The sequence below is a fragment of the Molothrus aeneus genome, chromosome 2 (genome assembly GCF_037042795.1).
Source record: "Molothrus aeneus isolate 106 chromosome 2, BPBGC_Maene_1.0, whole genome shotgun sequence".
In the NCBI taxonomy this organism is placed as follows: Eukaryota; Metazoa; Chordata; class Aves; order Passeriformes; family Icteridae; genus Molothrus; species Molothrus aeneus.
The window spans coordinates 79,333,712-79,345,966 of NC_089647.1; the positions used below are offsets into that span (position 1 = coordinate 79,333,712).

Below are 12,255 nucleotides of genomic sequence, written 5' to 3' on the forward strand. Positions count from 1 at the left end.
CTTCCTTGTTCTAGAATAGCTTGTTTGTGAGTAACTGTTGTTTTTAGCAGATTTACTTTTTGGAACTTACTTTGGGGCATAAAAGAAGTAGAGACAACTTAGTCCAAGATATCTGCATAAAAATCCCCTTATGTTGCTGTTTTACCACTGGGTGGTTTTTTACTATTATTACTCTTAATTACTGTTCATAGAACTTAATGGAGAATTAATGGGAATTTCTAAGATTAAATTCTTGTGCATTATGTTGAAAGAATGTGGATCATATAGAAGGGGGAGGAGGGGTCCCCCTTTCAGGACTGAGGAAGTGTAAACTTACCAGATCTCTGATCTGTTGTCTTTCTGATTATAGACATTTTTAGTAAAGTGTTGATATCAGTGCAGTGTTTGTTTAGATTTAGAGGTTAAAAAGAGTAAGACTCATTTTTTTTAATGTGTGCTTTTTTTCTTCAGCTAATGAAGTTGCTTGGATGGACTCATTGTGCAACTTTCACTGCAAATTGGCTTCCTGTCATGTATCCACCTGATTATTGTGTATTCTAGAGAATCAACAATTGTAAAATTAAAATGATTTTATATGGGACAGGATAGGAAAAGAGAAGTTTGACTTTTTATTCGGACGCATGTTTTCATTACTGAATGCTGATTATTAAATTGTGTGTATTTATCAGTAAGGGCACCTGGGTATGGCTTAATACCTGTTAACCTAACTCCTGTCATCAGGGAGTTTCCTTATTGTGCATCCCATTGCTGGCAATGGATGTGCCAGAACTGCCAACATCAAGGATTTGGAATTAGTTTGGAAGGAATTACTGCATGCATGTTATGTTCTGAATTGTTACTTTGAACTGCAAACCTGTAAAAGTTCTGTATTTTTTATGGCACACTGAATTTTAACATGTTTGATCTTAATTTCAATTGTATGAAGGCCTTAAAGCTACTTCAAGAGTAGCTGAAATCTTACTTATTAGATGAAAATAATGGACACCTGTATTGTTTGCAAGAGTTTACATTTAATGTTTTTGAGAAAAATTCAACCTCTCAAATGGTTACAATGTTTCTCAGAATTGCTGATGCATAGGTACTCTTGTAAATTTTCAAAACTCTTCATTTTGGAGTGATTTCAGGCAAACTCAGAAATCCTGGTGAAGCTGAGTATCAGGACAGGCTGATACATATATAAAAGTGCCAGACAGTTACATGTTGATCAGATATTGTAAAGCTATACATAGATGTTTATTAATGGTAAAAATACAAAACACAGCAGAATAAATGTGCAAAGTTGAAGATCAAAATACCACCATGTTCACTCTGATACTTCAAAAGATTTTTATAATGAATAAAAATACTGAAGCTAAAATTTGTATTGGTTTCTGGATGAGTACCTAAATAAAACTTGCTGAAAGAAAGCAGTTTACAAACAGCAGAGGTTCAGTGTAGCCCAGAAGGTCAATGCTTTCTGTTAAAACCTTCTTACTAACACTGTTCCTTCAGTGGAGGGGAGTTGGTCAGTTTGAACAGGTCATATTTATCAACCAGAGACAAACTGCTATATCTTTTGCCTTGCTGGGTTTTTTTCTACTTGCAATGCAAAACTTAGATGCAACTGCAACTTTACAACCATAAATGCACAGATGGTGCAACATAATCTTGGAAAGCATTCCAATTTTTGAGGTGCTGCCACTAAATCAAGATCAGTAGTAGTTTTCTCTTTAATTCTTTCTTACTGTGGCTTTAAGCAGCTTGACATTTGATTCTGGAAATTCTGCTAGAATGGTTGTGTTAAATATATTGCAAACTTTTTCCAAAAATTCGTAGTCTGTACTGAATCTGAATTTATTTGCCCATAGTAATACTGTTCCTGGCTTACAAAAGTACACCATTGTTGCTAGCAGGGGGTCCAGAGCTCCATGATGGTACACAACATCAGTTGCCAGTATGAAATCATAATGGTAAGTTGATACAGGAAAGTCTTCATTGAGGCCTTCTCCCCATACCAGTTTTCTCACTTCAGGTTTGTGCATATTCAAGTTCTGTGTATTTCTTGAAATATTATATGAGAGATTTTCAAGAACTTCAGGCAAATCAGTAGCTGTAACATGAGCCCCTAAAGAAGACATGAGTTTGTTAATTCACAGAATCACTAAGGTTGGAAGAGACCTTCAAGATCATCTGTCCAACCATGAACCCAGCACTACCATAATCGCCCCTAAACCATATCCCCAAGTCCCACATCCAGATGCCTCTTGGTTACTTCCAGAGCCAGTGACTCCACCACCTCCCTGGCCAACTTATTCTAAGGATATCTAACCACCCTTTCTGTAAAATAAAAAAAAAGTTTCTAATATAAAATCTGAACTCCCTGGCACAACTTAGGGCTGTTTCCTCATCCTTTCACTTGAGACAGGGCAAAATTCATAGTATGTAGTTGAACATGTAAGAAGCTTTATCTACATAACTGGTACAGCCTCCTGCATAACTAGGGTAATTTAGTTAACAGAACAGCATTTTACAATGATTTTCATTTTAAAAAGCAACAACAACAACAAAAAAATTTTAAAAAAACCAAAACAAAAAAAACCCCAGTGACAAAGTTTCCTTCAACTGTTGGTTCATTGCCTTAAAGTGACAATGGCAGAGCTAGATCACCGTTCACTAGAAATTGAAAAGGAAATACAAATTTACCAACCTAAGATACAGGCCACAATGGAAAGCAAGCCTGTTCCAGCACCAATTTCCAAAACTTTTTTGTCTTTGAGGTTGAATTGTTCTTGATTTGCTTCCAGATACTGAGATAAAGCCAGTGCCTAAAATGGTTAACACATATCCATAAAAGGTAAGAGCTAAGTTGCACAAAAATTCATTAGATGTTTTTATACAAGGGTGTTGTGTTTTTTTAGTGTAATGAGAAACACTGAAGGGTGTAACAAAAATGTAAGATGGGAAGAATTGTGATGTATCCAGTTTTTTTATTATTAAAAAAAAACTAAAGCAGTTTATTTTTAGTTTTAAGTTTATGTGATACTGATTTACTACACACTTCTACATGAGTCCTCTGACAGCTCAAGACAGAATCATAGAATAAGCTGAGTTGGAAGGGACCCACAAGGATAGGCAGTGTTAAGATGTGAAACATACAGTCAGAGCAGCAAAGTTTAACAATATGTAAGTAATGTTCTGGTTTATTATGTATGTTATGCTATACTATCACTATCATACAGTAACTTTAGGCTTCAGCAGAGATTTTTGAAAAACTTTTTTTTGGTTTCAATTTTTTTAGCAAAGAAAATATTGAAAATTGGTTATTTACAAACTTGATGCTTGTTTATTGATAATAGTATAACCTTTGGAAAAAAACAAAAAGATCACTGTATTAAAATATTAGGCCTTTGTAAAGATTTTGTCAGCAGAATATAAGTGGGCTGTTTATTAACAAGATAAACTGATGCCAAAGAAACTGTCTTCCCCCTTTTACTTCTCTTCTTTAGAATTGTGTTACTGTTTTAACTCTTGTGCTTTTCATAATGCAACACTGTCTACCTGCTCTGGGAAAGCTGACAGCTAATGAATCACCAGTCCAATTTGTGCAACCTCTCAATTTTCTTGGAGAGTTTTACCATCTGCATTCTGACACTTGATTAATGTGCGAATTGATGATCTGACATTTCAGAATAAGATCCTGTTTCACCCACCCATATGCTCTCTCTCTATTGTTTTGAAATTGTCTGCCATTTTCTTGTGAGCTTTTTAAATAAATGTGGATCTGAACAATTTTGAAATCCTGATTTTCTTGTCTTTATCAGTTGACTCTCTCTTCCCTCAAAGGCGGTTTTCTTAGTCTGCATAAAATTCTGTTTCTAAGAGTAGGAGAGGCAGAGACTGAAGAACTGCTTACAAGTATGATTTTTCCATACTGCAATGAAACTGTTCTAGCCTTTTCTTTAAAAGAAGCATATTTAGTAATTTTAACATCCTTTATTCAATCTCTCACAGTTTTCATTTTCAGCCTCCTTTTAGTACTGCTGATTACTTACTTACCAGCAGTGACTGGTTGGAAGCATGGAGGAAGCTGAATGTTTCTTCCTAAGTTCCCTTACTAAATTTTTTTTTCAATCCCTACATTTGATGTACAAATGCTTTGGTGCCATAGTCCTTTTGGCATGAACTGGCAAATGAAGTCCTTCAGCAGAAAGCTCTGCCTTAGGGTAGAGGCAGAGCTTTCTGCTGAAGGACTTCATTCTGCATAGGGAAACTTCCATTGTCAGAAGTGTCATCTAAGAAAGCTTCCTTAATATTTGTGTGCTGCTGTGCTGGTTTGCTCTTGTGTCCCGTGAGCTTTCTGCATGTGGTCTTGTGTACTTACCCCTGGCCATACCACAGCTCCAAAGTGTTCTATGGACTCCTGAATGACAATCTGGTGGCCAACGTATGTATAGTGCTCCTTATCAAAGTAGTGTGAAACTCTAGGAACCCAGTTCTGCAGTATTTTAAGAGTTACTGGTGAGCCTGTGAGAGAAAAGTTGAAATTTTATGGGTGTATGTGAAACTTGTTAAACGGTAAAAAGTATTTTACAAAAACAGTGTGTGAGCACGTGGACTAGAAGAGCTTTCAGGACATTGGTCTTGAATCATCAAATTGTTAAGGTTGGGAAAGATCTGGAAGATCATTAAATCATGGCATTAACCAAACCAGCACTATGTTCATTGCTAAAACCTCCCCAAATGCCACATCTACAGATCTTTTGAGCACTTCTGTGGGTGGTGATCCCTGAGCAGCCTGTTCCAATGCCTGACCACCCCTTCAGTGAAGAGTAGTTGCTGTCCAAAACCAGACAGTCTGAGTGGCCAGGGGGTGAAAGGAGCAATGGTCATTTCCTGCCATTCTAGGTATTCACATGAGCAATTTAGAAAGAGAAATGAGCCTTTTAGGAAAACCTACCAATTCAAATATAAAACTCTACTAATGATAGCTGAAAGACTTTCAGGACCAAGGTAGCTTGTATTTTGGTGTTTGTGCTGAAGATTTCATTTGTGAGGCCAGCAGCTCTAGAACAGCAAGCTGCTTTTTACATTAGGATCTACATCCTACATTGAAGAAAACCTGACTCTTTCTTAGTGGTTGTTTTTTAAGCATCCTCCCATGGAAGGAGGGTTGTAAGATGCTTTGTATGTTGGCATACACAATGTAGTTCAGCAAGTCAGTGCTACAGTTGTCCTTGGGTGTCTCATCATGGCAAGGAGGCTCAGATCTGTGCTGAGGCTGTTCCATCTGATCTCACTGAAAACAAGGACACTGTTCTGAATGGCTGGACTTTTGTTGCAAGGATACGCATAGAATTAACTGCCAGGGGAAAATTTACTCTGCTCTGGATTGCAGGGATTTTTAACTGATGCCTGCCTGGAATCCTTAGTAGCTGTTGGAGCAGTTTAGCCTGTTAAAATCTGTAATAACATGGCTTCAACAGTGCCAGCCCGATTAATGCATATTATAAACGCAACTCTTTTGTAAGAGATTTTAGCTGAGAAATAATTCTTAGATGTCTAAATAAAATCAAGAGACCTTTTAAAATATATTTCTTAATTATGGAGATAGAGGGGTATTTCTTGTAGGTTTGATCTGATAATATATGCAAGCATAAGGGGACATAATGGGGGAAATTAAAGGTATATAAAGATATAAAGGGATATATATATAAAGATATAAAGGGATATCAAAGGAAAAGTTGCATGATAATATCTGCTATTTGAAGACTGACAAAAATCAAAGTATGATATGCTAGCATGCCATAGCAATTGCAGTATTTAAATTGGACTAAACCTCTTTCAGATTCGGCATGCTCAGAGCTGCAAGTGCAGTTTTCAGAGTCATACTGCTCTTCACATGTTTCTTCTTCCTTGGATTGGCAGTCCATTGTTCTTTGAATTTTGTTGGGAAATGGTGGCTGCTGTGCAGAAATCATGGCAAGAGAGCTGAAACAGAAGGGAAGAAATAATGTTATAAAATCTTGAAGGCGCTCTCTTCATATGGAATATATCTGGATAAAGACAGTAAGTAGTTTAGGTAGCCTTTGGTGGCCTTTTGGAGTTTTTTTCAGTGATGGATTGAAGAAATGGGATTAGATGGGACATCTCCACTCCACTGGGTGGTACAAGCTGTTTCTGGGAATGTAATAATGCTGTCAGAATTTTTCTTCTCTCTCATTTATCATTTTTATCATTGTGTTTTTTTATCATTTATACAGAAGCTTAGAATTATGTCACTGAATTGATACCTCTAGTCAGCCTGAAAATTGAGCTACTCTTATAAGTTGAAGCAATAGCTGAGGAAGATAACTGTCTTTTAATATCTGTGACTTTTTATCTGTGTAATTTGCTATTTTCAAAAAATTTGGGACTTATGATTCCAGAGATAAAACTGTTTCATTTGCTGCAGTCAGTGCTCTTGATTTTGTCTCCTTGCATAGAGTTGCCTTCTTTTCCCTGTCTTTTCCTGTAGAACAGCTCACCCAATTACACTGAAATGCAATGAACTGCAGAATACCCAGATGGCAGTCAGGAAATCATTGCTGTGAGAAGATTGAATCCTTAAGGGTTTTGGATAACTCTCCCTGTGCATCCCCAGGGTACAGGGCAGCACCTAATCTAAGAAGGAATTGATTGATACCAGCCAGCGTCAATAAAAGCAAGAACAGAACTTAATATAGATTTGCTTGGAGAGACAGGTCAGTGAAATTCTTTGCTTGACTAGAGTTTTCTTCAGTAAAGAAATGCATGTATCTGTGAGTGTGTGAAAATCAGATATAGAGATATTGATATAGGTTAGATCTAGATTAGATACAGAAATAGATATATACACAGACACATCTATATTTAAAGAGCAAACCGTTCATAACTTCTGGCTCTGGCCAGAGGCTGTACATGTTCACTTTTCCCCCATAACATAGTGGCTGGAGTGAGCTGTGTTTTTATCCATGATAAAAACATTTGTCCACTCTGCTCATTTTTGAGACTGCATATTTGCTCTCTCCAGCCACAGGCACTTGAAAGTGTTGTATCATTTGAGTTGCATCATACTGCAGGAGGCTGTTTTACATATCCTCACTGGAAGGGGTAAATCTCTAGCAGTGGCCAAGATGTTTAGCAATGCCTGCAGGTATTTTTTAAGGAGCAGTGTGACTGCTGACTTATGTGAGTGATTTAATTTGCACATGATATTGACACCATTGCAATTCTACTGATACCTGATATATTCCTTATTCCTGCTCTGTTTACTCACAAGGACAGGATTTCTGTTCTAATTCCTCTGAAACTGTATTTGTTCCATCTTGGCAGTGATTTTGTACTGCAAGAGAAGAGTGTTTTAAAGTGCTTTAAATTGATTTCTGCACCTTTTTTTTCTTCAGAGGGCCTCCATCTGGCTAGTAACAAGATCTGGCTTTCCCCTGTGATGTGTGATTTGAGGTAAGATGAAGGTAGGTAACAGACTGAAGTTAATGGTGCAGTCACTGCATTCCCTGACATGAGGAAGTGCATCCATGTTCACTTTCCACATATCACAGTGTGCCTCCTTCCAATAGCAGTGTTTTTTTCATTTAATCAAAAGTAGGCTTCTGGATTTGAGCAATGTCTCCTTTTCATGCCTTAAGCTAGAATAAAATCTGCTCATGTTTGAATGCTTTAGGAAATCTCTGTGAAAAATATTTTCAGACTTGTGCAATTGGGAGGGTACATAATGAAAAGAGAAGAATCTGTCAGAACTGATGTCAGAACTACAGCCAGAAGACATTTGGTTGAAGACACAGTTTTCTGAACATTTTATGTTGTAAACCTGCAGAGCAATACATTCTCATATTTGGGGATTTGGGGGTGAGTGTTTGTTTTGGTGGTGTTTGTAAGGCTCTTGTAGCCTTACAAAAATGATTTGTGCTATTTAAGTGAAAAAAACTGAAAAAAAACCCTTTTTAATCCTGAAATTAAAAAGCAGGAGAAAACTTTACCTTGTCCAGTACTCTACTATGTATAAAACCAGAAGGCTTGTTTAATAATAAACTGTTAGTTTGGTTAGAAAGTCATCCCACTGTATTTTTTTCCTTGCTTAAGCAACCTCTTACTACAACAGGCCAAAATTTCAGTTGGCTGTGGGTGGCAGTGAATTCCAGAAAATAGCTTGGAAGCATGTTTGATAAATACAAATTTGTTGATCAGCTATTAAGGACCTGCAGCAAATAAAATTCCATCTCTGATCCTGATATATATGTATACCTTATTTATCACTTATTCAGACTGAGCTCTAACTTGATTAGACATGTTACATTTTCAAAATAAAAATTGTTATGCTTTCCCTCACTTTGTTCTTTGAGTTCCCCTAAAATGGGAGTCTGCTTAAATATTTATAAAGAAACCTTGCTGGTTTTACTAAATTCATTAAAATGATCAGGAGGCCTAAAATCCACACTAGTGGTTACCCTGCTGCTGGTGTGGTCATTAAGCCCATAAGTTGCCTGAGCTCCTAGGTGGTGATTTGGGGGGATAAACACTATGCACTCTATGTTTGTATGTCACCTGACACACTGGGCTCTGGTTTTTGGCTGGAGCTTCTGGATGCTATACCAATATCTTGTAGAGGTGTAGCCTTTGCTAAACAGAAAGGGGTTTATAACTGTGTATATATGTATGTATATATGCATGTTCATTCTACTGCCATAATTATTCAATTACATATTTCATAGGAGTTAAAAGTAAATCTTTTTTAGCTGCAAACTACAGGACAGTTTGAGTCTTATAAATTCAAGAATTCAAGTATATTAGTGTCGAGGCCTTAATAATGCACAGCTTTATTTGTCATTTTAAATGACAAACTGCTCCTGAAGGCTACAGGCACAAGTGAATATTGAGAGGCTGTTTGCAAATAAGTGGTGTTTGCATTATTGCATTCTCTATGCAATATATGTTCATGTTGCTGCTGTGCTCACAGAATTACAAAAAACAACACTTGTCACTATTTTGACATTTTTCTGATCCATATTTTACTAAAAAATATTTATCTCTAAAATAATTTTTGTTTGATAATGTTGCAAGCAAAATCTGTTCTCTTAGAAAATGTTGGCTCTTTCTAAATGTTAGTAGCCAGTTTTTTTCCAAATTAATCTTGTTGGGAAATGATTATCTAATTCTTTCAGAGTTTTTAAACCAGTATTGACTTCATTAATAGTCTTAAGCTGTTGTGAACACAACTTAGAAAATCACTTTGATTTCTTCAGAACCTAAGGAAGAAAGAAGAATTCACAGAACTATATCTATTTGACAATATTACATAAAATTACAAGGTAACACTTAGAGGGAAATTGTAAGATGATGATAAACCTTAAGGTAACAGACCCCTATAAGAATAAACTTTGTGCCTCTTAAGCTGCTGAAATCAATTTCTTGGAAAGAGCTTTTAATATCCAGTTACGTGGCCAAAAAAGAGTAGGTTACTGAGCAGTGCTGTGTCACTGGGTCTTCAGCTGTAAACACAACTCTGCTGAAATGTGTTTCATCTCAGCACAGAGTTGCTGAGTGTAGTCTGTGTTAGTTTAAATATTTGGGCAAAAGCCAATTTCATTTGCTCACATGTGCAGTCTGTTCTTTGCAAGATCAGGTTTAATCATACTTGTACCATACATTAACATCTGCTTTAGAGCTCATGCAATTTTCTCATGTTACCATGAACTAAATTTAAAAAAATAAACACCAGCAACACAAATGCTAGGAAACAAATGAAATCTCAATGTTAGGAACATCACTATAGTAAATTTATGTGATATTTGAATCTACAAGGTAAACGCACCCAAATACCGCAGTGACCGTCACTCCGCACGAAACAGAGAGCTGGAATTGTGTTGGCTCAGAGAGCTGACCTGAAATACAAAAATTCAGACAAAGGTATTTCTGTTATTAGTTAGCAGGTAGCACAAAGGCACGTCAGATGAGGTTAGCTGGGCAGCTGTGTGGGTACCTCATGTGATAGAGGGCATGGGAAGTTTCCTGTGGGTGGATGCACGCTCCAGAGGTATTTTATACAGGCGTGCACCTGAAAAGAATAACTTTCCCCTCCAGCCAGTCGGATTGCAAGTTATTTAGAGTAACGTTACCAGGCAGCGCTCAAAGAACTTACACTTACCACGTTACACTTAAGACTTCCACATGTGCAGTACAAAATCAAAAACCCTCTTAGACTTTGAAGCCCCAAGCATACAAACCTTTCTCGGCTCCTCCAGACTCTTGTTCTGTTTTTGCAGACGATGCCGTTCCCTGTGCTCGCCTTACGTCAGCGGAGCTGAGCCAAGCCAGCAACTAACTGTGGGCAAACTAGTGCGTAAATTACGAGTGTGGCAACTTGGCAGCAGCCCAAGCACAGGGAAAAGTTCATGAAGCTCCCACTACCAGGAAAAGGTCAGGTCTTCCTTGCCCTGCTGAGTGTCTGGCTGGGGAAGCTCTGGGTGCCCTCCCTGCCCTGAGTCTCAGACAGTGTGGGGAAGTCTCAGTCCTAAGAAAAAAACTTTCTGATCATCACTGCAGGTCATAACCATAGGAAATATTGTATGGACTGAAAGAGGATGAAAAATTAAAATAATGAAAATCCCACTTTTATCAGAAGATCTTCCAGCTGATTATTTTAAAACAGATGGATGTCATAGATGTTGAAGATGAACCAGATGTGTATTCCTTACACATATCAAAAATTGGAGAGGTTTATATACATTTATTCCTTTGCTGCCTTTCTGCCCTCCCTTCTCCTTCTTTGCAAAGACTCTGCCAAAAAAAAATTCAATCCCATTAGAGGACAGAAAAAATTTAAAACTACTTTGAAAGTCATAAAGCTAGAAAATAACCCCTGGCTAATTAATGAATGGATGAAGGCTGGCGCAAGAAATGGGGGAGGCAGAGGAAATGTGGATTTTTAACTCAATTTATAGGCATTTTCATTTTGGGCTAAAAAGCTTTTGAATTTAGGTAATGCTCTCCTGAAAAGTGGCAAAGTTAAAAAAATGACCCTATTGTGTCACGGCAGCTGTTCCATGTGTGTGCTGCTGTGTGTCTCTAGGAGTCACACCTAAGACAGGAAAAACTTGTCTCCACATTAAAATGCTCACCAGCTTCTTTCCTCTGAAATGTGATAGTTAAAATATACTTTTTAATTTATACTTGGAAACTAGTATTATGATATTAACTGTATTAAGTTGATATTGTAAACTTTGCATTCCACAAAGACTCCAGACCTGCCTGACTTTACAAGCAGTGCAAATGAGTGGTCCTGAGGCAGGTGAGTAGCTGTTATTGGAAATGAAGATAGGCTGCTGTTGGAATGACTGCCATGGCTTTTTTTAAGATGTGGTCCTTTTAGCAGGCATGTTCCTGCTGTCATATTTATTGTATTTGTCACCAGGGGTGAATGCAGCTCAGACTGGTGCTGCTGTCAGAGCTCTGTCCTAAGCTTTGGAATGGGACTGATGGTGGATATAAACAGTTTATTTGTTAAATGAAAGCAGAGGAATTGGCTTACTCTGTAATGTGTCTCTTGTAGCAAGGGTGGAAACTGTAGGGACAGTGTTACCAATTATTTATGAATCATGCAGGCCTGGTTTGATTTCTTGTTTACAACTCATGGAGGAATCAACACTGATACTCTGGAATGCAGCTTTTGTTGACATATATTTACTATATACTTTCTATAAATACTTGTTATTCCACACTCAATCTCCAAGTATTTCTTGTTTAACACTGAAAATGACTGTTGTCTGAAGGGGTAGCCCTATGGAATTAAAACTTCTCCAGACTTCTGTGAATGGGCAGGCTGAGGGCAATACAGCACCTCAGTTCTACGTGTAAAAGGGCATTTTTCAGTTATCAATTCAACATTCCACAAAGCTCTGAATTATTTGGTTGGCTTTTCTGTTTCCCTAAACACTTGTGGGAATTTTGCCATCTAGACCATTGGTGGAAGACAAAATGCAGCAGGCTGCCAAAAGTGATGAAGTAAAGCAAACTTCAAATATTTTTAGAATGTACGTATTTTAATGTGAACTGTGTAGCTTGCATAGGTTTAAGGGTGTGTTAGGTCTGGCAATATGAAACCTAATTAGTAGTATGGGTCTTTTTCCCATTTAGTGCTCTTAAGCTATCAGGAAAGCTGGGAGGAGTATTTTTCCTGACTGTGTCACTGAACTCAGCAGTAGCATTCTCTTCCTTGTACAGGCAGAGTAAAACTATATTCCT

General features: G+C 37.4%; 2 protein-coding genes across 2 annotated transcripts in view; one reads left to right on the forward strand and one right to left on the reverse strand.

Moving 5' to 3' along the window:
• The window catches only part of TPP2 (tripeptidyl peptidase 2), a 52,570-nt gene extending 48,794 nt beyond the window's left edge, over positions 1-3,776 (forward strand). Inside the window, exon 30 of the mRNA XM_066545159.1 lies at positions 451-3,776. Coding sequence (XP_066401256.1) covers positions 451-540 — 90 coding nt within the window. The 3' untranslated portion in view covers positions 541-3,776. The remainder of the gene's footprint in view (positions 1-450) is intronic.
• Positions 1,710-10,232, reverse strand: METTL21C (methyltransferase 21C, AARS1 lysine). Its single transcript, XM_066571782.1, is given in 10 exon segments — positions 1,710-2,104; positions 2,687-2,804; positions 4,361-4,503; positions 5,816-5,967; positions 9,244-9,260; positions 9,827-9,871; positions 9,873-9,896; positions 9,995-10,069; positions 10,160-10,201; positions 10,203-10,232. Coding segments are annotated over 10 exon segments (1,041 nt in total).
• Positions 10,233-12,255: the final 2,023 nt, after the last annotated feature.